At 47.4% G+C, this 26,793-nt stretch overlaps 4 protein-coding genes across 9 annotated transcripts; 3 read left to right on the top strand and 1 right to left on the bottom strand.

The window, feature by feature from the left end:
- The first annotated feature begins 290 nt into the window (after positions 1-290).
- On the top strand, positions 291-7,869 carry LOC147051578 (beta-1,4-galactosyltransferase 3). Its single transcript, XM_085919002.1, has 7 exons — positions 291-651; positions 3,232-4,156; positions 4,806-5,041; positions 5,124-5,311; positions 5,796-5,918; positions 5,986-6,090; positions 6,173-7,869. The coding sequence occupies exons 2-7, from the start codon at positions 3,889-3,891 to the stop codon at positions 6,390-6,392; spliced, it is 1,140 nt and encodes a 379-aa protein (XP_085775128.1). The 5' UTR covers positions 291-651; positions 3,232-3,888; the 3' UTR covers positions 6,393-7,869.
- LOC147051577 (uncharacterized) lies at positions 7,711-10,754 on the bottom strand. 2 transcript variants are annotated; one of them, XM_085919000.1, is made up of 6 exons: positions 10,610-10,754; positions 9,833-10,002; positions 9,616-9,754; positions 9,222-9,329; positions 8,590-9,058; positions 7,711-8,483 (listed from the first exon to the last, which is right to left on the bottom strand). In XM_085919000.1, exons 2-6 carry the CDS (start codon positions 9,976-9,978, stop codon positions 8,149-8,151), a joined length of 1,197 nt encoding a protein of 398 aa, XP_085775126.1. In that variant the 5' UTR covers positions 9,979-10,002; positions 10,610-10,754; the 3' UTR covers positions 7,711-8,148. The 2 variants fall into 2 exon arrangements, with proteins under 2 accessions (XP_085775126.1, XP_085775127.1); XM_085919001.1 differs by having other exon boundaries at positions 9,833-9,998; positions 10,610-10,667.
- Positions 10,755-11,750: 996 nt separating this feature from the next.
- lsr (lipolysis stimulated lipoprotein receptor) lies at positions 11,751-16,896 on the top strand. 2 transcript variants are annotated; one of them, XM_085919244.1, is made up of 11 exons: positions 11,751-12,122; positions 12,737-13,066; positions 13,186-13,305; positions 13,574-13,630; positions 14,313-14,459; positions 14,551-14,751; positions 14,831-14,893; positions 15,003-15,119; positions 15,206-15,500; positions 15,628-16,075; positions 16,244-16,896. In XM_085919244.1, the coding sequence occupies exons 1-11, from the start codon at positions 12,077-12,079 to the stop codon at positions 16,277-16,279; spliced, it is 1,860 nt and encodes a 619-aa protein (XP_085775370.1). In that variant the 5' UTR covers positions 11,751-12,076; the 3' UTR covers positions 16,280-16,896. The 2 variants fall into 2 exon arrangements, with proteins under 2 accessions (XP_085775370.1, XP_085775369.1); XM_085919243.1 differs by lacking the exon at positions 13,574-13,630 and having other exon boundaries at positions 11,764-12,122.
- A 4,817-nt stretch (positions 16,897-21,713) lies between these two features.
- mag (myelin associated glycoprotein) lies at positions 21,714-26,712 on the top strand. 4 transcript variants are annotated; one of them, XM_085919397.1, is made up of 11 exons: positions 21,714-21,858; positions 21,989-22,052; positions 22,283-22,651; positions 22,727-23,023; positions 23,353-23,610; positions 23,679-23,939; positions 24,045-24,353; positions 24,412-24,511; positions 24,998-25,094; positions 25,291-25,344; positions 25,756-26,712. In XM_085919397.1, exons 2-11 carry the CDS (start codon positions 22,007-22,009, stop codon positions 25,900-25,902), a joined length of 1,938 nt encoding a protein of 645 aa, XP_085775523.1. In that variant the 5' UTR covers positions 21,714-21,858; positions 21,989-22,006; the 3' UTR covers positions 25,903-26,712. The 4 variants fall into 4 exon arrangements, with proteins under 4 accessions (XP_085775523.1, XP_085775524.1, XP_085775525.1 ...); XM_085919398.1 differs by lacking the exon at positions 25,291-25,344; XM_085919399.1 differs by lacking the exon at positions 25,291-25,344 and having other exon boundaries at positions 24,998-25,129.
- The last annotated feature ends 81 nt before the right edge of the window (positions 26,713-26,793 follow it).

Below are 26,793 nucleotides of genomic sequence, written 5' to 3'. Positions count from 1 at the left end.
TAGGGTTGCCATATGGGGTAATGAACATGGTACGTTCATGAAACTACGGCCTTTTTTAAATGTATTGTAGCTTACATTTAATTGGCGCATTAAAAGTTTTTAAAATGACCCTAAATCACATTAGGAAGTACATTATACTACAGTAGAAGTGTTGTAGTTGACTTTTTAAACTTTTCTTGCGTTTCCAAAGCCAGATGTTGATGGGATAGTGACGTTTCCCACATGTGCCCAGCTATTGAACTGCACACGGAAACACCCAATCAACTTGATTTGGCCACTTTACACTTCTCCAACATTGTTTTACACTTCATTTAACTTGAATATACACTTTCCCATTTACTCGCAAAGCACATATAGACTTTATTAATCCACGAGATTCAGTAGGAACAAAAAAAAACGTATGAGGATGTGTGATTTAGAAAAAGAAAAAAAAAGAAAAAGGGGGAGGAACCAAACAGGCGACCCTCCAGCCGCAGCTTCTCGACGGCATTATTTAGCCCAGTCGGTGTGACGCTCCAGCTGCTGCCTGCACAAAGCTCGTGCGGTCAGCCTCAACTTCTTCAATATATCACCAGCACGTAGCGAGCACATTCTTTTCGGAAAAACATCCACCATGAACTCCTGTGTGGAGCCTGTCGACCTACATCCGAGGTAAGCATTTAAAGTGCGAACTAGGCGGGCGGGGCAAAACAGCTGCTAGTTTAGCTTAGCTGAGCTACATGCTAACGCCGCTCCACTCCGCTCCGGGGCGGCTCGTCGCGGCTTGTCTCCCTGCAGCTGGAACTCCAAAAGGCGGTTATGTTTTTGTCAGGTTGCCGCTTGGGTTTACTTGACTTAGTCATTTTCCCTCGAATAAACACGTCTATTAAGCCTTTTTTTTGTTGCCAATATGTAACACACAAAGTGTTTAAGTTTGGCGAGCTCTTAAAAACGACATAAATGTCAAAAAGTGGCACGTGCATTTTTTTTGTTAGCTGCGAAGCTAGTGGAGGCTAGCTTCACTTTTAGGCGAGAAAAAAAGTTTTGAAACAGAAGCGGTGGTTTAAAAATGGTTGCCGGTAGCTGCTCATTTACATTCAATGGCTTGTTGGTACAACAAAAGGTCCACAGGTCACAAAAGGTCGCCCGCCCTCACATCAGGAAGTATGAACAAAAAGCTTCTTTGGTTTTGCTATTCTTTTACATTGCAATATTTTTTTATCATCAACATCAGCAGGATTAAATTATTAGAGTCGTGTAGTTTTAGGGGAAAAGAATAGTAATCTATATATATACTACAGGTTAAAATTTTAATATCAAGAGGGGTGGGAAAAATATTTTGGGGAATAATTTCGTTGTAACAGTCAATCATTCTTTGAAGGGGAAAACATAAATTGTGTATTTCTGAGACAAAAGTGTGTAAATCGATGGTATAAAGTTGTATAATTTTGAGAGTTTATTGTATCTATTTTGCGATAAGACCTCTTTTGATGAGTAAAGTATTATATTTTCAAGACAAACCATGGTTTCATGTCTAGTTGAAAGTATAAAGCCATAATTACCGTAACTGTCGAAGTCTACATGTAATTTAAGAGAGATTAAGATCATTTAAGAGAAGCTCTTGTAGCTTTAATGATGCTCCAAAGTTGAACATGGTGCGCCACTTTTTTTTTACGTGTATTTGTATTTAATTTGTCGCAGTATCTTGGTTAATGAGTTGCAAGTCTAACCTTGAGCACACAGTGAGATGACTTCCTGTTTCCTGCAAAGGTTTGGCTGCGACGTAAAAGGAAGCTGTCTCATCTCCATTTTTTTCTTCTTCATGTTTTTATTGCCTATAATTAGCACAAGATTGTTGATGGATTGTGAGCGTGACAATTGTGAGGTCTGAATATTTTCTACATGAGCCTGGCGTTGTTGTGGCACCCCGAGCCCTCGCCCCCTCCCGCAGTGCTCTGTCGTCTCCACGGCGATCCGCTCCGGTTCTTGTTGGTCCCGGCGGACGGTCGCCCTCCTGAGAGCGCCGGCCGTGTACCAGCTGCGCCCATAATGAATGGGCCGGGCTGGGCCGGGCCCGCTCAAGATGGGTTGCCATGGCGGGGCCGCTGGCACGCGTTTGTTCCGCAGTCCCGCTTCAGCACCCCCGGCTCGTGTTTGCACGTTATTTCCCTTGCACGCACTCTGAATGTGAATTTGCCTTTCATTCTATTGTGTCCCAAGGGTTTCTGTATTTGTTCCATGTTCTTCTCAAATTCAATGGCTGTTGCGTAAGAACTCTTTGCTCAAGGCTACTTTGAGATGAGCAGTTGCGTTTGCCACACTGCACAAAACATCCAAATGACACTGCAAGATTCAAATTGGAAATCTGAGTTTAACGAGATCAAAAAATGAGATTTGAAATGAAGCGCTACCGACGTAAATGGTCTGCCCCCTCTCGTGTGTCCTGTGCGTTGTCATCCCCTTTGAGATGTGAATAGCGACGGTGACACCCCCCCCCCATGGACGACAAGCTATATTTAACCCAAGCACTCATGTGCCCACTCGAGTGTCTGTATATTATTAATGCCCCGCGGGCACTGAAAAAATACCTGCTCTCCACCACACGGATGTCTAGAAGAAAGGATGGAAGTGGTGGTGGCGGCGGTGACTGGGTAGAACGGAAAGAGCCATAAGTGTTCTCGTTGATGACTTGAGCCATCTCTCGTTGACGACATCTCTGGAAAAGCCCATTTATAGCTTTTCACATTTCATTGAGCGCTCACAGGCATTTAAAGCGTCTGACATTAAACGGATTAGCATTAGTTGCGTGAGGCTGCCTCTTTTTAACGAGCGCTAATTGACTCCTTGGCACCGAGTTAGGCCGGCCGGATCCGCTCAGTGGATCAGGGTTCCGTCAGCACCTGCGCCGGCCGGCCGGCAGCGATTAGTCGGGCCTGTCCGGCCGACTGCTCTGCGCGGCGCTCCGTGTAAACAAACTCAATCCGTTTGTTGGGTCTGCGCACAATTGCGCATTGTTTTGTAGCTCGAGCGGGGGCAAATATTCCTCAAAAAAAAAAACGCTGATGTCAGCAGTTTTGCCAAACTTCTGGCGGAGTGGCCCTTCGTCCATTTTGAATGGTCACCACAAAAAATGGGAGGTGACCAGCGTGACTACAAAATGAAAGAAATAATCTCATCGTAAATTGCAATCAATGAACGTTTGACTTTTGGATTGAAATCGTAACCGTCTTCATGTTGCTGTTTGTTTTACAGCCTGTCGGTGACCCGATTCCTGTCCACCCAGTAGGACCAGTTGCCATTACCCTGCAGCAGCAGTCAGTCACAATGGAACAATAGTGGGGAGAAGCCCCCCCCCCCCCCCCCCCAACAGACACGCGAAAGAAACCCCACCCTCGTCCCCGTCAGGCAACGAGGTGGGCGGCGGCCTACTTAATCCTGCAAAACGTGTCGCGCCTTTTGTCATGGCGACTATGGTCGTTACTGCCGAGTGGCTGAGGCAGCGGCACAAGGAAGCGGCGTGAAGACATCCTGCGCAAGGACGTGGAATGCGGCAGCGCCGCCATCGCCCCCTTTCGCCACTCGCAGTTTGGACCCAAAGTCCCTTTTTGAGATTTTTGGAACAAACCTAAGCCGCAGCGAGGAATGCAGTGAACATTGGCGGAATAACATTTTTTTTTTTTTCCCCCTTCTCTTCTCCCATGGAATATCTTTGCTATTAATCTGTTTGGTGGTCTCGCAGAGTGAAAGCCCACCAAAAGTGCCTTTCTTAGTTTTTTGGAACTATTTTTCTACTCTTGGACTTGGCATTAGGGTCGATGATGACCTAAGCATCAACTCTTTGACAATCCTCCACTCCGCTTCCTTCCTTCCTTCCTTCCTTCTCCACGTGGCCTCACTTCCATAACCACCATGATCAGTCTGCAGTCCAAATGGCGTTACTTGTTCATGTTCCTGGGCATCCAGCTGGTGGTGATGGCTCTCCTGTCCCGAGAGGGCTACCACAAGAGGGTCAGCTACTTCATACGTATCTTCCGCAAGCCGGACCCCGCCGCGGCGCCTCGGAACCGCACGGCGGCCGACGTGCCCGTGAACGACGTGTACGCCAATCTGTCTCGCCTCTCCAAGGCGCAGAAAAATGGAGACGTCTACTACTGTCCCAAGAAGTCTCCTCTCTTAGGTGAGTGCCAAAAACATCTTGTGGTTTCCTTCTGTAAATATCGATGTCAATTGACTTTTTTCACTTTAAAAGGACTAACAGGTTGTTGTTGTTGTTGTTGTTGGTTTTTTTTAAAGTTTAATTTATTTATTTTGAGCCTTAAGAGTCCAACTTTACAAGCTAGTTAAGCCGACAGCATTGTTAGCAAAATAAATTCCTTTAGTTGCGACAACTGAAATTCCAGCTCTCAGAAGACAAAACTTGTTTTCCGGAGTTTCAGGTTTCTTTTCGCTGGAACTAACACTTGAACGATGACGTGATCAATATGGCCTTTTATTTGATTTCCTGCGTATTTGTTACCGCCCTGCCACACACTTGTCACACACACAACCTTTAACATCCTGATCCTTGTTCATGTTTGCTTTTTGGCAAAATATTGTTGCCCCAACATGTACATATTTCCTTATCTGGCACACAAAAAGCAAACTAGCTGGATTACCTGGAAAGTGCCGTGGGCGTGCATGGGTACGTGCATGTTTGTGAACTATTGGCGCAAGTTGTAAAGACACATTGCGTTCAATGGACTTATTGTTGTTCCGTTTTCAAACGATCCAATTCTCCCTCAAATTCATTTGATCGACATCTATACTGAATTGACGTCTCATTTCAGTGGGGCCGATCCACGTCAACTTCCAATCGGGCCTCACGATGGCCGAGGTGCGACGCAAGAACCCGCTGGTGGAACGCGGCGGGCGCTACCGACCGCCCGACTGCGAGGCGCGTCACCGCACGGCCGTGGTCATTCCGCACCGCCACCGCGAGCATCATCTTAAGTTCTTGCTCTTCTACCTGCACCCATTCCTGCAGCGTCAGCAGCTCAACTACGGCATCTATATCATTCACCAGGTCCGTCCGCTCAATTTTTATTTTTTTTTTGCAGTCACTATTCTATTTCCTAAATTCTTTTGAATTTGTATCCCCCTCGCAGGCGGGCAATTACACGTTTAACCGGGCCAAGCTGATGAACGCCGGCTTCCGCGAGGCCATGCGTGAGGAAGACTGGGACTGCCTGTTTTTCCACGATGTGGATCTCATCCCAGAGGATGACCGCAACACGTACGTGTGCGACTCCAACCCCAAGCATGCCGCCATTGCCATGGACAAGTTTGGCTACAAGTGAGTCTCCATTGTTGCCGCTGTTGAAGGCCCATATTTCAAAGTGCGTCTCGTATTAAGCTTCTGCACATGCCGCATTTTATTGGATCGCTCCAATGGTTTCCTGAAGCGTGACAATCGGAAATGCAAGGTCAGAATTTGAGATCACATCTGGTGTACCTCAAGGCTCCGTTCTGTGCCCCAACATTTTCCTTACCTACATCAAAGTGTAACATTCATTTCAGCAAGATGTTGTCTTTTCAGATACGGTACGTCAATAAAACATACGAGTGGTTGCAAGTGGACAAAAGTCAGTTTCATATTGAAACATCAGTTTCTAGCCAATTCATTGATGAAATAATTGGTGGAATACTCGTTTGTAGTAAAAAAAAAAAAAAAAAGTGAGAATTTTCGGTCCATTGTACTAAATTGGAGCATTTTTATTCCCCCCACTAACAGGTTAGTGTCGTTTTTCAATGGTCTCAAATGATGTTTTGCGTCGTAGGCTTCCATATTCGATGTACTTCGGAGGAGTGTCGGCTCTCACGCCTCTCCATTACCTCAAAATGAACGGCTTTCCCAACAACTACTGGGGCTGGGGCGGCGAGGACGACGACATCGGCATCAGGTAAGGCCTCGCATTTCCAAATGGCACAGTGGTCAACCGCTCTTCTTCTTCTTCTTCTTCTTCCCAGAGTGTCTCTGGCGGGAATGTCCATCACGCGGCCGTCCCTGAAGGTGGGCCGCTACAAGATGATCAAACACAAGCTGGACAAGGGCAACGATATCAACCCAAAAAGGTAACTTGGTTATCCAAATAAACCAACGTTGAAGATTCTTCTTTGAAAGTTTCATTTGAATTGGATGCCGACTCCTTTCCAGGTTCAACATGCTGGCAAAGACGCGTCAGACGTGGAAGCAAGACGGTATGAACACGGCCGAGTACCAAGTTGTGTCACGGGAGTACCTCCCGCTCTACACCAACATCACGGTCAACATCGGCACCGAGGCCGGGCTGCACCCGATGCGCCAGCCCCCGCCCAGCGTCCCAATCTCCGCCAAGGTTTCTTCCAAAGCCGCCACTCTCAAAACTGAAAAATAGCGCCTCCTTTGTCCTGGCGGACTAGGCACATATATACATTTATATATCTATTTTTTTTTTCCTTCGAAAAATGATATCAGCTTCCCGTGTCGTGCTGGACTCTGTGAGTTTATCGACGGCGCCGCCACGTGCTCGCTGCTCAAACCTTTTGATGCCTTCCAATATTTGCTCAGTCCTATCTTCTGCTACTTTTTTTCTTTTTTTTTTTTTTGCTTTGAGTGAGCATGATGCTGATACAGTCAAAGGATACGGCCCAGTTTACAAGTTTTTGAGATAATCAATACTTAACAAGCGTATCGTGGACCATTTAATGACATTTCATATCGAAGGGTCATCTTGAGTTTAAGCCCACAAGCCTTCATAATTGACTTTTTCTCTTCAATGGGTATGACAGAAGATGGTGATCAAAGGTCAGCAAAAAAAATAGTTTCGACTAAAAAAAATCCAATTCAAACAGCATTCCCTTAGGAACACTTCGATAAGTATAATAAAATGAAAGATAATTCCAAAAAAGGATCAAATAGAGCATCCAAACTTCAAAAATTGTATGTATCTGTTAACTTTTTAAAAATGGATGAGAGCCAACTTTTCAATAATACAAATTGTTTTATTTGATGACATCAGCAGTGATCCCTGAAGGAATTATGTGATACCTATTCAACACAAATATTTAAATGAAGACTGAACCACTTGACTTTTTTTTGAAGGATTTTTTTCAAACTATTTTTTTCTCCTCTGAGAAACATGAAGAGTGCTTCTTCATTTAAAAAAAAAAAAAACACAAAAAACATCTCAAGTATCAAAACAATATATCCATTTTGTGAAAATATCTCTTTTTGATTTTGTTTGTTGTATTTGTAACCTGGTGACGGACGACTTGCCTTCCTTTCATGCAGTAAATGTCCACCATGTGCTCTTCGCCAAGCATCCACATCAGACACACCAGCGTGCTCATACGAGATCGTCATATTTTTTTATCTTAATCTACAATGTTGTAATCAGCGTCTCAGGAAGCCGCCAACCAAAGAGTATCTGTCACGCACGGACGGACGGAGCACGCGAGCGTACCAGCTGCTACGGAAAGTTCTTTGAGCATTTCCTTGATGTTCAGCTGAAGGCCCTTGTCAGAGTATGCTCATTGGGTTAGAGAGAGAAAAAAAAAAAACTTGAGATGGCTATCAAAGATCATGGGGAAAATTCTCAAGATTTTGATCACCAATGGTGATCCATTTGATTTGGTCTCGGCAGCATAATGAAGCCACCCACCGTGCGTGTTAGCAGGTCAGCGCGCCGTAAAAAGTGACATCAGGAAATCTGGTGTGGAACGTTGTTGCTTTATTATTCTTATTTTTTGTTTGTGTGTGTGACTTTGCAGCTTTCTACTGGTACTGTTAGCTTGCTCTGCTGGTGTTTGTGCGTGTTTGTTCACCGCACTCGAGTGGCCTTAAATTCTGTAATAAATCCACGATTCAAATGATGGTGTTGAACTTGATGTGTCGCAGCAAGGTGCATAAATGGCGAACAAATGTTCAGTGAGTAACTCTATTTTATATCACACCTTTCACAGAAGACTCACAATGTCTTCCACATAGTTCAAATACAAAGTCATTGAATCATGACCGCTTGGTTACACAAATCACGAAAAAAAAATCAAGAGAAATACAACAGAAAGTCCAAAAGAGCTGACGTTCACAGTCATTGGTGCTTTTTTGGTTATGTACTCTCAAAAAGATTGAAAGTTGCTCGTTTGCATCGACTACGGGCTGTTGAACGTAACATCGTTGTACTTGACGATCTTGCCGTCGCGCATGACCACCTCTTTGTGCGCCCACCTCCCCACCTCTCCGTTCTTCTCTTCAAAGCAGCGCACCATCACTCGGCCGGTGGCGGGCAGCTGGCGTGGCAGGTCCTGGAACAAGCCCATCTTCATCATGTCCTTGGACAGCTCCAGTGCGCCGCCGCCACCTGCTAGCGCTTGGATCGGGGAGGGTGAACGGGGTTGTCTGGGGCCGGGGTGGACCAATTCAACGTCCGGTCGAGGGGTGCGCTCCCACCCCAGCGGGGATCCGCGCTTGTTCATCGGAACGTGTGCTGAAAAAAAGCCAAACGACTGTCAGTCATTCTCAACGTGTGATAGCGCCAACGGACGGTTCAGTTGTATTTGACTTCAATCCACTTCCATCGACGCTTTATGCACCTTGCGGCTCATTGTTGTATAGAGACGTTCCCCTCTGACCCGATGACGCTCCTCTCCGACCCGGCGATGCCGACCGGGTCCTGACAACCGGCCGCGGCGGCATCAGGTGCCCCGGACTTCCGAGCGCCCTCCTTATGTCGCCGATGACGCCCACCATGGAGGCCCTCTGGATGGGGTTGCTCTCCACCATCCTGCACACGGCCTGGCAGTAGGGCTGCTTGCCCATCACCTCCTGGATTTTGGCCGGGCAGACGGTGGGGGTGTGCAGCCGGACGCGGGCGCAAAGCTCGGTGATGATCTTGCCCATGGCCCACACGTCCGAGCGCTGGTCCCGCTGGCTGAGGCGCCGCAGCACCTCGGGGGCCGAGTAGGCCTCGTTGCCCATGTCCATGGCCGAGTTGAGGCCGTGCCGGAAGAACTTGGCCAGGCCGAGGTCGATGATCACGGCTCGGTTTGTGTTGTGTTCCACCTGGAGGCCGAGAAAGGCTTATGTTCAGAGAATGACTCGGCGAGAAGCTCAGAGTCTTTAAGCAACCTCGGCTATGCTGCTTTTGCAGTATGCAATTCAATCCTTCATCTTATCCAGATCATTTTGACATCCTTCATCTTATCCAGATCATTTTGACACCCACCATGATGTTTTCAGGTTTGAGGTCTTGATGGACAATATCAAAAGAGTGGAGGTGTAGAAGGCCCTCGCACATGCCGACGATGATTTTGCCTCGATTTGTTGGAGTCAGCTGTGAAAGAGAGAAAGAAACAAACGCAAAGAATATAGACCTGGTGTCTACTGCCAAACCTGCTTTTCCTCCCTTGGGCTTGAATTCATTTTCATGTGTGGAATTAGCATGGTGTGGTCAAAAAGCAAAATGTCAGACGGAGTAATAATTAGATCAAGGAGGGTAAAGCAACGGTCCGTGGGCCACGTACGGGCCCGTTGCATTCTTTAATCCGGTCCGCGAGAAGCGCAGCTTTTAAATTGTTCGATCCCGAACGAGACGGGGAGAAATTGGTTACCGCGCTCACCTGTATTTTGGACTTTGACGATTTAAATATGGTGGTCTCCAGGTCTTCGCCGAAGATGAACTCTAGCGGAATGATCCATTTGCCATCTTTCAGGTTGATGTTGCCCAGAAGCTTGACGATGTTTGGGTGATGGGCTTTGCTGGCAAGAAAACCAAAGGGTGTTTTTTCCGATTATGGCTGGTTTGCAGTGATGTGAAACTCTTGGCCCACTACTCACTTGTACACTTCACACTCTCTCTCCAGGTCTTTCCTGCTGATGAGTTGCTGGGGAACCTTCTTAATGGCGGCCCAAGTGTCGTCGTACTTCTCTCGGTACACTTTGCCGAAGCAGCCTTGAGCCAGAGTCCCGGTGGAGTACGCCATCCGGGCTAGCTTGGTCAGCGCTAACTTGACGCCGGTACACACGCGGTTCACATCATTAGGTACGCCAGCTTGACCTCGTGAGATCCAAAACAATGACCATTTGTGATCATACAGCTACCGTGTTCACCGAAGCTGCTCGTTCTTATTTTCATTTTATTTTTCTCTCTCTATTTACGTGTGCTTCTTTTATCCACTCAAAACTGGAGGTACTGATCAAATTGCATACTAATGTAGGATAGGTAGGAAATTAGCAATTGTCATCTTTCAAAGTGGATCTCCTCGGCTCATCAAGACCGAAAGTGAACAGCGTGTGATGAAATAAAATTCCTGGTAAGGGAGCGTCACCGTCATCAATGAACACTGCTTTTCTTTTCAGCTATATAATGTATACATACATAAATACATCATCTATGTGTATAGAAAAAAAACCCGCTTTTGCTTTCTTTGCGCATCATTGGACTTGAACCAAACTGGTCACAAAGAAAAAGCAGACAAACTGGAAAAGCCACCAGCGATAACAGAAGGATGCAAAATGTCATGCACATGTTCAACTAGAATGAAAGAATAAAAATCAAGAGATATCATCTGTAATTTTGCTGCTGTAAAGCAAAGATAGATTGTGTCTTCTTACCGTTTAGACAAAGCAGAGGCGTCAGGTCTGAACATGAATCAACATAGTTAAGTCTTTTATCATTCTTGGCTTCGTTAGTACCACGCCTCCCTCCCTCCATGTGGGCGGGTGGGCCTGCCTCGGCCTGACTTTTGACAGCCAACTGGAGCCAATAAAAACAGGACTAAAACAGGTGCTAAGTGTCATAGCGTATAGCTCAATTGAACTAAAACAGCAGCACCCTCATAAGCGTCTAAATTCTTCTTACATATGGTGACAAATGTATTTACTGCTGAGTAAACAGACGGCTATCATAAGATGTTATATGTTCCACACTGGGATAATCTATTTTGAAATATTTGCCATATTGTCGGTTGGTTACACCTGATGGGTTGTTCTTCCTCGGGTACGGTGGTTTCCTAAAAGTCATATTTGAGGTAAACGCCAGAAATCATCTACTAGGCTTATACTGACAGCTTTAACAAATAATGACAAAAAGATTTTTTTTTTTTGGGATAATCTATTTTGAAATATTTGCCATATTGTCGGTTGGTTACACCTGATGGGTTGTTCTTCCTCGGGTACGGTGGTTTCCTAAAAGTCATATTTGAGGTAAACGCCAGAAATCATCTACTAGGCTTATACTGACAGCTTTAACAAATAATGACAAAAAGATTATTTAAAAGCTGCAAACTTCTCTCTGAAACGAAATTGTTCCTTAGTTTCTGTCTGACTAATTTACCTCCACTGGAGGTCAGCAAATAGCAACGTGGTGACTGACGTTCTGTTTCTGTCATACTGTAAGGGACTTTTTGATAGAAATCAAAATATGTTTTCATATGTTCTAGGGACTGTTAAAAGATTGAGCCACATTCCTGCACCTGGAGAACGAGCCAGTGTCCCAACAACTATAGTTACCGTCCATGGAAACTGTCATATTATTGTCAACTAATGTTTAATTATGTGTATAATTATGTAGTTTAGTATGCATTTCCAAGCTGGAAGATAATCGTGCTCTAATTTTTCAAGAAACTCAGAGAAGCTGTTGAACATTAACAAACATTGCGATAACACAATCGCCAAACGGGTTGTACCACTTTTAGGAGTTGTGGAGAACAACTTACGTTCGTGTCAATTTACGTCCCTATTCAGAATATGGTGTTGCTAAAAAAAAAAAGACTTTGACTTTTAATGTTTTTAATCTCCTCAAATTAGCTGGGTGTTGTGTTAAATTATTCGCCGCTTTCTCGAAAATGTGTTTAACGCGAGTGTCTTTACCCCCCTCCGCGTTTCGCAACATGTCTGAATTTACACCTGCGTGGTGCGTTCAGGTACTTTTCTTCCCTCCTTGGCGAAACTGGAGACGTCACAAAATGGAGTTGACGCTACCTGACTGATTGGGAGAATTTACGGTGTAAAGTTGTTTTTCGCACATAGTTGTGACTCTGAAACAAGAAATTCAACGAGTGATTCTCAGAAGACGGCAGAATGAAGACATTTTGGGCGTTGTTTCTCGCCGCAGCTCTAGCGACAGGTAAGAAGAAATTTTCGCCTCAACTGGGTGGGCCCGCTTCCGCCTCAAGAAATCGGGGGACATTTTCTTTCACTCCAATATTATTCATCAAGTGCAATTTAATGAATGTTTGGGGAGTTTTGGGGCTCTCATAATCCACGAGAGGTTGGTAAAGGAGGAGTAAAACAAAAATGGCTTTCGTAGTAGGATTGCGTTCAAAAGTCAGTTGGATTACAAAATGGCAGTCGGGGGACATGATCTTATCATGAAATCAAATATGATCTTTTCCCCATTAACCAGGCAATAAAGCAACTAATTGTTGTGGTGTTGGTTTTTCAAATATTTTCTACACTGCATCCAGCTCTCTAAAAATGAAATTACAAAACCGTTTGATAAATGAGCATCCAATTTGTCAACATGAAGTGTTTTGATTGTTGCTCAGAGTATGAAGTGATGACATCGCAGGTGACTCATGAAAATGGTTTCTTCAGGGCTAGTGTTTCATATTTTGTGTTTCATATATCAATTATTAAGAGAAGAGAGAAATGTGAAAGAACAACAATTGGCATATAAATACTTCACGCAAGAGCACGTGTATGAATTATTCAAATGATTTGTATTTCATGTCGTTCCAGAGTCAGCCATGGCTGTTTCGGTCAGCAGCCCGGCCAAGCGCTACGTGGTCATCTTGTTCCAGCCCGTAACGCTCACGTGCAATTTCCAGACCACCGCCACGCAACCGCCGGTGGTCACGTGGCGCTACAAGTCGTACTGCCGCGACCCGGTGCAGGCGGCGCTCAACCCCAGCAGCGCTGACAACATCCTGTCGCAGAACAACCCCAACTACGACCCCAACATCGAGTGCGCCGACAGCCAGCGCACGGTGCGCATCGTGGCCTCCAAGCAGGGCAGCTCTGTCACGCTGGGCAGCGAGTACCAAGGACGCAAGATCAGCATCATCAATAGTAAGTGCATTTGCACTTCTCCGATCATATTAACACGAGAAGCGACCTTTCATTGAGTGACCCATTGTTGCTTTAATCCCACTGTGGTCATTTTTATTTTATTTTTTCCTCCCCGCCAGATGCTGACCTGAACATTGCACAGACGGCGTGGGGCGATAGCGGAGTCTACGTGTGCTCTGTCATCTCCTCGCAGGATCTCTCAGGCAATGGAGAGGACTACACTGAGCTCATTGTCTTGGGTAAATGCCAATCAACTTCTTCTTGCGACCGGCTTTCTTTTTCTTCTGCTTTCCTTTCAACCACTAATACACAACATGAACAAAGCAAATAATGAGTCAGGTTCGGCGAGACCCCCGTCAAACAGCTTTGGCATCAAGTAGTTGAAATATTGGCGGATTTGTCCATGTGGTGTAGTCGGGTTTAATGGGTAAAACACCCCGCGGGCAGGTGTGGTCGTTTTGAGAGCGCACACGATCCAGTAATTGTGGCTTTATCTTTCTTTCGCAGAGAGAAAGTCAAATGCTACTGACCTGCTGCCTGGCATTGACTTACTGGTTATGGAAGGTAGTACAAAAGCCCTCAGTGTGACTACTTTGAGCGCTAGTGACATAGTCCATCAGAAGTATCACACATTTTCTCAGCACAACGTGGCGCCAACGGTTTTAGTCCGCTTGGGAAAAAAAAAAAAAGGGAGGCCAGCAAAGGAAGTTTTATCAAAGTGAAAAGAAAAAATTCACTCACCTCAAATACCTTCTTTTCCCGCGTTTTCCTTTTGAGTTTGTTTACGTTTGCGGCGCTGCGGTCGTGTGGTAACTCGCACGAGCCGGCTCAGCCAGTTTGTAAGGAGAGGTGTTGTTTATCTCAGAAAGGGAAGCAGACGTTTGAAAATTAGCCTTGTAATCATTGAGCCTGAAGAAAAAAGCACAGCAAAGTAGCATGCTGTAACTGTGAAATTGAAATGCGGGGCACATTTGAACCATTTTCGAACCAAAACAATGTCACTTTTTCAGTTCAAGTGAGGAGTCTCTTGAATGTTACTGTATCTTGTGTTAAATGTGACTTGTTCATTTGGCGTTGCAGGGAGCGACGCCACCGTCCATTCTTGCCGTTTGGCCATAAGATTCCTTATTTATTTTCTCGTAAACTGCAGTTTGACTTGATGTAAATGATGGCAACGGTTGCTATTTACTGTACGTGGTTTGAATGTATTTAAGTTTTTTTTTTGTTTTGTTTTTTTTCTGTCCAGATTGGCTGCTGGTGGTGGTAGTGGTGTTGGCCTTCCTGCTGCTGCTGCTGCTGATCGGCATCTGCTGGTGTCAGTGCTGTCCCCACACGTGCTGCTGCTACGTCAGCTGCCCCTGCTGCCCCGACCGATGTTGCTGCCCGCGGGCACGTGAGTACTGGCCAAAAATCCACTTTTTCTCATTTACTCCTACACCCATGGTTGGGACGCTTCACAAACATTGACGTGCTTCCTTCCGCAGTGTACGAGGCGGGGAAGGCGGTGAAGAAAGGCATGGCCAACCACTACGCCACCGTCTACGCGCCGAGCATGTACGCCCAGCCGGCCTACAGCGGCCCACCCACCCACCAGCCCGCTATGCCGATGCTTCCTCTGCCCAACGGCGTCGGGGTACCGCCCTCACAGAACGGGTACGGACGCGAGTACGACGGCGCCAGCTCTGGTAAGGGCGGAAATTACAAGGAAAGTCATTTCCTGCTAGCGTGTTTCAATTCATTGGAATTTTATTGTTTGCCTGGAAGTGGGTCAAGGCTCCCAGGTGCCTCTGCTGCACGACCAAGATGGCGGCGCCGGCGGCGACCATAGTAAGTCAACAGAAAGATTGCGTGAACCATTACCTGTATTGTTGTAGTCACTGTATTTATGGAAGTACCGGCAAACACGTTTCATTTCCTCCACCAATGTCACCTCCAGCTCGAAGTGGCTATCGCATCCAGGTGGACCCTGACGGCAATGCCACGCGCGCCATTTACTACATGGAGAGAGAGCTGGCCAACCTGGACCCGTCCCGACCCGCCAACTACAACCGCTGTGAGTCACTCGCTCGTGTCATTCTTGGCCCGCTAGATGATGTGAGCTGTTACCCGGTGAGCTGACGTCTCCTTACCTGTTCTCAGTGGACAATGTGAGCGAGGTGACTTCGCTGCACGACAACGCCGACCCGCGATCCCGCGGCGGTCGCGCACAGCCGCCGGCGCTGTCCACCGTGTATGATGATGGCGAGGGCATGAGCACCATCAGCAGCGTTTCGCAACACGTGCGCCGCCGCCCGGACGACCCGCCGCGCCGTGGCTACATGAACGAGCGGGCCCGGGCCCGCTCCATGGACAACTTGGACGACATCGGGCGCCGCTACGGCCGTGACGACTACCCGCCGCACCGACGCCCGGACGAGCCCCGGGGCAGGAGAGGGTGAGTTGCTGCTCTTTAAGCGTGGGCAGTGTGTGCTTAGTCTGATTTGAAGCCTTTTCCCCTCACTTGACTCGATCTATCATTCCAATTGCTTCAATCGTTCATTTCAACCGGAACCACTTTTCAGGTCTGACGACGACTGGAGCAGCAGCGGCCGCGCTGGCTACGACAGAGACGAGCGCAGACGCCGCGACTACTCCCCGGATGACTATCGAAGAGGAGCGGGCGGAGGAGGGTACGGCGCCCTTCCGGGGAGGCGCAGCCGCAGTCGCGACGACCTGATGGATCTGGAGAGGGACCGGCGACCGGGCGGCGGCGGCAGGGACAGGAGGGACCACTACGACGACAGCATCCTGAGAGAGGCCATGGAGAGGAAGAGGCTGGGGGAGCAGCAGAGGGCTCGCAGCCGAGACCGACTGGGAAGCGACGAGGCGCGTTCGGATCGAGGTAGGGCGCCGCCCACCCGGGGGCCCCCGCCCCTGCCTCTGAACCCGCCGTCGGGACCCAGCGCTCTACCGCCCCCCTACAGCGACGACGAGAGCATGGCGTCGTCTAAGAAAAGCAACCTGCGCACGGTAAGGGCCAACTCTGGTTGGATTCAATATCTCTTGAATAAAATACACTGGACTCAACCCTAAGAAAATCTACTCAGTAGCGCCCTCTGGAAAGTTTTCTTAGGATCAGCCAAGATGACCCCAAAACACCCCCACCCACCTCCATTATTCTTCTCTTTTTTCCCCCAGAATGGAGCTGTGAGCCGGGAGAGCCTCGTGGTGTGAGGCCAGCAAAACAGAAAGCACCGCTGCCCCGGGAAACAAGTCTTTTTTTTTTTTTTTTTAAATTGTACAGTTTTCATGTTATTTTTACTGTGCTGAATTTTTTGTTTTCTTTTACCACCTTACTTACAAACCTTTGTTGCAAATAGAATTGAAATGTATCTATGTGTGTGTGTGTGTGATTGAGGGACGCATAAAGTCTCGCTTGTTTGTAATTTTACGAATGAAACATTGTGGCTGCCACAAGTGCCTTCAACTGTATAAAAGTGTAGATTTAGTTTTACTCCCTTCTATTTAGAGGGATTTTAAAATGTACTTTTTGGAAAGACTTTTTTATGACGTACTTTGCTACTTTCTATCAAACATTTATCGCTTTCTAGAATTGTGATGTACCGCTGACCATAAAAATGCTCGACACATGATAAAAAAGGCATTTTTCAAGTAACGCCTGTGTCTTGCTTGGCCAAATATGGAAAGTGACATTTTCAACCACTAGAGGCCGCCACCACTGTGCGCGATAGTACTCTCTTTTATTGTCATGCTGACGGACATTTGCTTTTAGAATATTCCCCAAAAAAATCAAATGAAAAATATGTATATAAATTGTAAATATAACATGAGTTTCCATTTTATTTGTATTTTTTTCAAGTTTTACATACATATTTAACTTCCTTCCCCCCCCCCCCTCCAGGCTGACCTGCCCTGTCGAGCAGTAACTTATCCTCAGACTTAGGCAACAGTTAAAATGTCAAATTGTGTGGCAGGAACTTCATCTACATGACATATATGTACAGTAGATTGTCATCTAAATGGAGCATTTAGAGTTTCAAACTGCTACTAGGGCATTTGAAAGTGGGCGGACTAGATGACATCACTCTGAGCGAGCGAGCGAGTGAGATGAAGACCAAGAGGAGGAGGACGCTGCCTCACATCCATCAATCCATCCCTTCTGGCTAATGAGGTAAGAGCTCCCATTTATTCCAATATATACAATCAGCTGTTGAAAGCCTCCTTTTTTTTTCTTTTTGGCATGTTTGTAGGCTGCAATAACTTTCTGTTTCATATAAATGCTAAATTTCACTGATGTAGTTTCTATAACAATGCTTTATATAATCACTACTGTATTTCCCCCACATTTTATTTTTTATAAATATATATTTGTCACAGAATCTTAAATATATTGACTCGACAATGACACAAACTGCTAAAAGGAGAGCAGAAATGTATTATGTACTGATGACTACTAAATTTCTTCAATCTTATACACACATATTGGCTATGGTTGATGAGGCAAATCAATATCATGAAAAGAAAATCAATATATAGCATTGTACGGCAGAGCGCTTACATAATGGCCCGCACTCCCGAGGTTGACCACCGCTGCACTTTAAAGGGCAAACTTTTTCTTTTGAATGGGACATTCTTGTCATTTTCTCCCAACATTTTTCTCTTGTCAACTGGCATCCATCCATCCATAGCTCTTGTCTGCTCAAATGTCCAAAGGCACAATGGCTCCTTTCTTGGTGTGTACTTCTGTCCAGTAAGCCCCGTCGTGCTCTCACAACAAAACTGCAAGTCAATTTGTAGCCAAACCTACTTTTAAAAATGGAAATATCCATAAAGAGACAGTCATCCTGTACTTTATTACAGAGTAGGTGTCACAATCTAAGGTTTCATGCCAAGGCTACATGTTAAAGCGCTAACTAAGGGTGAGCAAGAGGTGGCGGGCAGAAAGAGAAAAAGGGAATTGTTTGGCTGCTGTTCTCTGCGTCCACTTTCCGGTGTTGTGCCGTGTCAGGCAGGCTCCAGTCCCAGAAAGAACAAAGGCTGCTTATAGTGTGTTAAGTACACTTTTGGACTTCCTAGCGCCCCCTTGGGAATGACTGCTTTGAAGCTCAATTCATTTCAAATTCACCTTACTGCAAAAAAAAAAAAAACCTTCTATGGCCAAATCGGATGAAGTGTTAAGCCGTCTTGCATTATAAAGTCAAACACAATGCCAAAGTCAACATTGGAAATAGCAGATCTCGGAAATGTTTGACAGAGTTAAAATTTGAAATTGAGCAGATCCGGAAGGACGAGAATGGCTCAGGATATCTGCGAGACTTCAACTGACAGGGAGGGAAAATGCTCAATGTTGGCATAATTGCTTAAGATTATTGCATCATAATAACAGCATAGTTATTTGCCATTTGATATTTGCCAAACACAAGAAATCCCGCTCACGAGAAGTCCCCGTTGCTAAACCTTTGTGGATCGCCGTGACTGAAAATCTATCCATTTTTGGCGAGCTATTTAGGCTAACATAATGCTCGATTGATCAATACAAACTAAAAGGTGGCTAATGATATAAATCAAGCGGCTCAGTAATCATCTGTCTTTGACGCAGGTGCCCTTGGAACCTCACTTTTGGTTCAATTCTATTTCAATTTCATCTTTTCTCTTTGCTTTTTCCATCAGGGCATCAATCGTGTTACTAAACAAACAATGAAGTGTCTCGGTGGGCGTATTAACAACGTAGCGTGGCGTTAACACACTATAGGCAAAAGAACACTGCGTCCCTTTGTGGCCAATGTCCGAGGCACGCACGACAATGGCGCCACACTGAAGGAGCCATTGTCATACAGTCGCGGGGGGTCACGGCGGTGGGCGTGCGGATGGCCGAGGCGGGCCGCCCCGGGGCTTGGTACAGAGAGTGGCTGGCGCCAGGCTTCTTTGCGTGACAGCGTGACAGGGAAAGAACTCGCCTACAGTTGCACAGGTATCCGTCTACCGTTTCTGTGTGTGTTCCGACTTGCCTTTAAACTTGTTTGGTGTCAGTGTGATGACAGCCGTCGTGCATTCCATGTCTGCTCTGTCCTGCGGGGCTTGACTGTCTTTATCATGATTCCGTAAACAAATGTTCCCATGCGTTTGTATTTGTTTGAACTTGAAACAGATATATTTCTAGATTTTGCCTCATTTCTGCTGGTCTTGCTATGCAGTATAGATGCATGAATCCAGTTGGAATTACTTCACAAGTGGTTCTTCCCGTTTGGTTCCTGGGGGCATCTGCTCGCTTGGCGTCAATTTTTTTGTTTGTATTTACTCACGTGTGTAGAAGCGGATAGCCCCCCCCCCCCCCTTTGGTTGGGAGCGGAAGGCAACGTTCCCAAAGGGCCGCGGAGGCCCGCGGAGGCCCGCGGATCGCCATCTGCCCACTGGCAACTCGATTCTTCCGATGCGCTTTTCTGCCAAATACAGCTCGGATGCTCTGTACGCTCACGCTTTACCAAAACACACCTGGTGCTCCAAACCACCATCTAGTCAGTCTGTCGGTGCTTCTCCAACCTCTTCCACCGAGCGCCGCTTGAAAAATCTTTTAGCACTCCTTCCAACTACCTGGATAGCATCACTAGTTTGGTTAGCCCATCTGTGACATTCCCATTCCTTCTGTCGTCTAAAGATAGACAAAAGACAAAAACTATTTTGTCCTGGCCAACAATGCAAAAGTGATATTTTGCCTCCTTTCCAAATATAACCATGACTGGCCTTGTCTTATCTACCTAGCAGCTTTCACTCGAGCGATTGGACACTGGCAGCGCTCCGTATTTGTGTTTGTGTGGGAGAGTTGTCATGCTTGAAGACCATCTGCTGCTCTTGGTGTATTTTTTCGTCTGGGTGGGGGTGCGAGGGGCTCTCAGCTTGCGTCACGGCCCGGCCGCCAGCAAATTGCACGCTGTGAAAGAAAGAAAAATTCCTCCACTTATGCCGTGGTACACAATGGCAGTCCAGTCTTTGTGCCCACAAGGTCTTCATTCTCTCGCACCCTCCGCAAAGTCCTTTTCAAGTCCACTGATAGGAGGTAGTCACAATGAAAATGTTCTTCTTGGCACAAGAACAATTCCATAAGTGGAAGTATATTTGATCACCCAGCTAGCATTAGCACTGCAAGCTGACATTATCCACAGCTACTAAAAACAGTTTGAACAGATCTGACAAGAAAGTATTTTTTTCCAAACAGCAACAACACACAATTGGACAACTTAGTCCATCCATCAATTTTCTGGCCGTACTGATGGTAATCAATGTTGGCTATCCAACTTGGATTTGATTGTGAGATGGTGTGGTAAAGTCCCACTTTGCACTGGCTTCATTGTCAGGACAATGGCGGCTACAAAAGCCACAGAGGAAGAATGAAGAGGAAGGTCGCATAGCTGCGCAACCCACCAGCGAGCTAGCGCGTCTTACGCTAACACGCGTGTAGCGTAGGCGGGAAACGGCATGCCGCATGCTAATACACCCGGCGCTCAGCATTCCCGTCCTCGCTCGTTTACTCGACCTTATATACTTGATTTTATGAGCCAGCCGCTCGCTCAACTAAGCCTTGATTGGAACCGGTATTGATCTGCAACTTGTAAATGACGACATGAAGTTAGGCCACCCATATGCAAAGTGAGCGGAAGCTCTGACTGCGTCACCTTTCCAAACGTGTAAATAACAAGCTCCGCATTCTGCCCACGCTTCATATGTGTGTGACTCACCAGTCAAATGAAAAATCATTTTCAAACAAACACAATTAATGACATCATGTTATGACGGCTTTCCTCTGCCCTCTAGAATTTCAACATCTCAACGTGGTCAAGCGTGGGTGGACGAGGACTGCCGGCCGCTGAGAGAAAGAGCAGGAGCCTGGCGCTGAGGCTGGTATGAGGCAAGTGGTTTGTACCAGGAAAGCGTATGTTCTCGTTTGTCCCTTCGTCAATGAGGCCATTGTGAAGGCTGACCATGGAGGCGGGGGGCAGGGGGGGGCGCCTCTCGACTCACTGGACCGGCCGGCCGGCCGGCTCTCTGCCTTTTGTCCCGGTGCAGATGGCGTAGCTTGACGCAGTTTCGGGATTGTCCGGATATCTCAGGGGGGGGGGGGGCGGATTTAGTCTTTTTTTTTTTTTTTTACCCCTTAAACACATTGAAATGTAATCAAACGCTTTTTAACGTGTTTTTTGATGCCCCTTCTCATTGGCTCGCAGAGAATGAGAAAAGAATTCTCAGCGTCATTGTGTTTTTTAGCAATAGCGGGCCTCAAGATGGCAAAATCCAGTCAGTCTCAGGCCTGCCATCTGCGCACAGCGGCTGCCGCAGAGTGAGGCATAAATCCCACAGACTATATTTCCCGCAGAAATGTCGTAACGCCGGTCGACGGGCCGCGGAGCACAGACGGACGGACGGACGGACGGCGTCAGTAATCCACACAAAGCCGATGTCATGCGTCGACAGTGGCGGCCTTTCATGGACCGACTTTACGCCATGATGACGAGCGACTTCACCGATGCTAGCGTTTTTTTCCTTCTTTGGCATGACAGACTCATTGGCTATGGCCACCATGATGTCATATTGTGCGCAAAGCTCTATCAGTGATAGTTCCAAAGTTCAATCCTTAAGTCCATGGCCGACGTATATCGAATTGTCTGTGATGCCGACATTGTCTTTTATTTTTGTAGAGAAGAAGGTTGTCGAGCCATCTGGGTGTGAGCAAACGCCCACCAGTGGATCCCCTTTTCCTGTGAAACAGCTCTTTGCTTTGAATCATCACAATTCCCAAGGTATTGGATAGATAGCACCAAATGGAATTGCAAAGCTTCACAAACTCCATGGCGGAAGTGACTCGTTTTTTTTTCCTGGCATGGTGATGATGCACGTGTTGAAACTAACCGGCTTATTTGTGTGTTCCAGAGGTGCGGAGTGGACGCCATGTGGTGCTTGACGCTCTTCTTATGGCTACTGCTAATCGTCAACGGTAAGAAATGTGTCGAGAATACACTTTTCTTGTGTTCAGGGGTCACGTGACTCGACCGGAGTCAGACTCGAGCATTGAATAGCCAACCATTCACGTTGACCTTTCGCCTCAGTGGCGAGCTGCCGCTCAAGCGTTGATCATCAAATGGCAGTTCCGTTCATTGCCGCTTGAGGGCAGCAGCGAGTGAGGCTGGCCCACACTTGAACTCACATATACGAGGTGTATTTCAGATGTCAGCTCCCAATGGAACGTTTGGGTGCCGCGGGACATCTCGGCCATGAGCAACACCTGCGTGGTCATCCAGTGCAGCTTCGCGTACCCGTCGGGCGTCAGGCCCTACCGCGGCGTCCACGGCATCTGGTACTACGGCCAGCCTTACCCGCAGCTCTTCCCGCCGGTGGTGTTCAAAACCCGCACGGACGTGGTGCACGAGAGCTACAAGGGTCGCACCAGGATGCTGGGTGACCTTCAGCAGAAGAATTGCACGCTGCTCATCAACAATGTTGCACCGGAGCATTCGGGGCGCTACTACTTTCGCGCTGATCTCGGCGGGGCCAACGTGTACACCTTCCCGGATTTCGCTGATCTTAAAGTTCTGGGTAAATTGATGAGGAATGTCCCAACGATGTACAACAGGTGATCCAGGTCAAAGCATAACGCTTCGCTTCCATTAGAACAACCCGACATCGACGTTCCCGATGAGATCGTGAGCGACGAGAGCCTGACGCTGACGTGCTACGCCCCCGACAACTGCCCCGACATGAACCCCGAGATCCAGTGGATGTACACGGATTACCTGCCCGAGCCCGAATTCAGCTCCGACTACATTGAGGAGAGCAACACCGCCGTGCAATCCAGCACGTTGGTGTTCACCCCCAGGCCGGTGCACAACGGTCAGCTGCTGGGCTGCAGGGTGTACTACCCCAACACCACGCTGGTCTACGAGAGGCTCGTCTCCCTGGACATCAAATGTAAGTGGGAAACTGCTGGAAGAATCGAAAAGCATCACTTAAGGAGGTGCTCCTCGTACGAATTTCAGTCTTTTGTCTTTGTGGCACGCCCAATGTTTCCTGAGAAACAGCTTTCGGCAGTTTTTGTGCTCTTTCTGTAATGCTCTAAAATGCCACAAGATGGCGTCAAAGTTCCAAGTCGGAATTTGGTTGAGGGAAGTCCTCTAGTCTTTGCTCTTGAGACAGCAAAAAGAGAAGAAAAGAAATAAATCAAGGGACATTTCAGTCATATGCCTGAGAATGTACTATAACTGATAAAAGGCACAAACATTATCTTTGTGTCCAACCAGACGCTCCTCGTTCAGTGTGGGTGAACGTCTCCTCCGAGGTGATGGAAGGCAGCTCGGTGACGCTGCACTGTGAAGTGGACAGTAACCCGCCCGCCAGGATTTCCTGGAAGTTGGGAGAGCAGGAACTGCTGTGGGACACGGCCTCCAACCTGTCGCTCACCTTAGATGACGTGACGCCGGCAGAGGAGGGCGTCTACACCTGCGTCGGCGACAACGGCTACGGCGCCATGAATACGTCGCTCTACTTAGCCGTCAAGTGTGAGTTTCCTCGCCTCCTGTTAACAGAGGGCCGATGTGACCCGCGGCCAACCGACCTTCTGTTTCAGACCCTCCCCGCGAGCCCGTGGTCAACGACTCCTTGACCGTGCAAGAGGGCTCCTCGCTGATTCTGCACTGCAGCACTCAAGGCAGCCCGCCGCCTACCCTCACCTGGCTCAAGGACGGACAACTGGTGGGCACCATCACCGCCGATGACTTGTCCGTGCTGGAGCTTGAGGACATCACGCCGCAGGGTGACGGCCAATACCGCTGCCTGGCTGAGAACGAGCACGGCCGTGCCAGCAGCTCCCTGAACGTCACGGTGGAGTGTGAGTAGAAAAATGTTTCCACCCGGGGAACGCTTTGCGCTCACTGGCTCTTCCCCCCCCCCCCCCCCCCCCCCCCACCCCCCCCCCCCCCCCCCCCCCCGCTAGATGCTCCGATCCTTCTGGACGAGTCCAAATGCACAGTCGTGCGGGAGGGCGTGCAATGCGTCTGCGTGGCTTCGGGGAACCCCGAGCCCACCATCGAATTTTACCTGCCCGACTTGAACGTCACCATCAACGAGACGGAGGGCCGCTACAACTTCTACACGCACACGGACGGCCAGACGTCCACGGGCATGATCAAACTGCGAGAGAAGGGCGAGCGGGCCGGCAACGGCGGCCCCGCCGTCAACGTCCACTGCAGCATCTCCAACGCGTACGGCAGAGAAAGCGTTCTCCTGGAGCTGCAGCAAGAGAGTGAGTAGTTCATCTTCTTTCAATGGGCAATGGTAGCAAATTGTGTCTGTCTTTCCAGAGAAGTACCTCATGGCCGTTATTGTGGGCACAATCGGCGGCGTGGCGGTCATCGCCTTCATCATCGCGGCAGTGAGATACGTGGGCCAAAACAATAAGAAGTGAGTAGCGGAGGATAAACCACCAGAGATATGGATGTATGTATGAGGTGGAAGTGGAACAAAGAAAAACAAAAAAATGAAATCCAAGGAAAGGCTTCAGCCTCGTCATCCATTCTAAAAGGCGTCTTGTGTGAAAGACGTGAGTATGAAATCCTTGGATGTCTGCTTCCTGGTTGATGGCTTGAAAAAGATCCCAAATTGTCTGTTTACAATTGTGCAGGCATGATTCCCTGCTCTTACACAGCTTTTGTAACCTTTTCTAAACCCAAACTAAATTGCTTTATTCGGACCCTGCCTCAAACGGGAAGAAAAAAAACAAACAATCAAATCAAATCACCCTCGGCGACTAACGGCATAACCACGTCACCCGGCCTTGTCCTTTTAAAATGGATGCCCAGGCTTTGCATTTTAGCGTCGAGGTTCGAGTCTGATAATGTGACTCCGCCCCTCCCCTCCCCTCCCCTCCCCTCCATCCACCCATCCCAGAGAGAATGGCCTCCCTAGGCAGGACGTGGTCCTGGAGAACCCCGCTTTGTACTACAGCGCAGTCAAGAAGGACAAACAAAATCTGAGGAAGAAAGTGGTGAGACATGCCGATGACTCTCACGATGACGCGAAGTAAGAGCTTAAGTCAAACTAGTCGTCATTGTCTCCCCCGGCCGGCCTTTACACGTGGCGAGAGCTCACCCCAAGCATGAAGCTTTTGGAAAAGCACTGTTTTTCTCTTGCTTTCATGGCTTCTTTGTGTGTGTCTTTTGTCTCCCTTAACTCCTGCACAGCTTAAGACAGAGCTGTTGGGCTCAAAGTTTAACTCCATTCTAGAGGAGAGCACGGTAAGGTTCCTTAGTCACAGCCATGCGCACATTGTCCACGCCAAAGCTGCCTGCCTCATTGCTAACTTGCATCCTTGCCCGCCTAACATGTCTCAAGTCTCCTTGTCCCGCCAATAACCATTAACTTCTTCATGTTGCATGCCGGTAGTCAATTGGTAGTCTTCTGATGAATGATGCTTAGATATAAAAAAGACAGATTTCTTCTTGGGAATTGATGCTTTTTTTTTTTTCCCATAAAGTAGGGCTTTGTAATGTAGCTTTCAAATGTAATGTATCTTTTGTATTCTATTTTCATGTTATTATAGACTAAAGTTGATCAGTCAATAAAAATGGATCCAAATGTTCAAATTGCCATTTTGCGAGCAAAACGTCAAATGCCCACTCCGACAGCGACCTTCTTTTTTTTTTCAGGGAGAAGACGGGGATTTCCAACCTGCAAGCTCTTTGGCAAGCTTTGAGAGGCGAGAGCTAAACTACGGCGCTCTGGAGCTGGGTGGGTCCAGGGAGGGGGACGACGACGAGGGCAGCAGCACTTACGCACAAATCAAAGCCAAATGAAGCGCCATCCTTCCCTGATGCCTCGGCCACGCGAGACGCACTTGCAGTTTTGATTTTTTTATGTGTAATATGATCAAGCTTTTTTTTTTTTTTGCCATCAAATGAAGTCTTATGAGAATTGGAGTAAATAACATGAAAATGTGTTGAGAAATTGGAGTAAATAATGACGAAAGGAGAATTTGCCTTCTCCGTAAGAACATTGTCACTGCGTCTGCTGCCAGTCAAAGCATCAGGGAAAGGATTAACTGTGTTTTATTTGATTTGGTGACATCTTTGATGCCACTCCAGGGTTTCCTCCCGTCCGTCCATCCGTCCGTCCCTCCGTCCCTCCCTCCCACGCCAGATCGAAAGGCTCATAAATAAAATGCAAATTTTCCAAGGAAAAGAAGCTAAAGCGCTATGACCTTTTCAGACGGAAGCTTGCGTCAGGATTTTTTATGGTATTTAACGTGTACAGTAAACAAAACAACGGTTGGCGTCTCCTTTAAGAGTCATTGGGGAAATGTAATCAAGTCAGCATTGTCTGGAACGCTGAGCGATGGGACACGAGTGTTATCTCGTTTTGACAATGACAAACTTTCATTTGCGTGGATGTTCTCCTAAGGTTTTATGTGGTGTCACTATAGCAATGCTAAGCTAAGAGCCTAATTTGCTAACATATTAATGCGTGGGATGCCGGTAGAAACGCTGCGCCAAACATGACACTTATTGACCGTTGACTACATGTTGTGTAATTATGGCCTGTCAAATATTAAAGGGATACCCCAGTCGTCAATTGCTAGTCGTTTTTCCATCGAAACTCAAAACTCACCGTATCTTTTTGCCTCTTAGCTTCACGGCCTAAAATGAGCAGGTCGTAGCCTCAGTGGGCTCGGCTACGGCTACTTCATT

Source organism: Syngnathus leptorhynchus, chromosome 8, assembly GCF_054491065.1.
Source record: "Syngnathus leptorhynchus isolate UIUO chromosome 8, UIUO_Slep, whole genome shotgun sequence".
Classification (NCBI taxonomy): Eukaryota; Metazoa; Chordata; class Actinopteri; order Syngnathiformes; family Syngnathidae; genus Syngnathus; species Syngnathus leptorhynchus.
The sequence above is the reverse complement of the archived record's forward strand: the minus strand, read 5'-3'. Positions and strand labels throughout refer to the sequence as shown.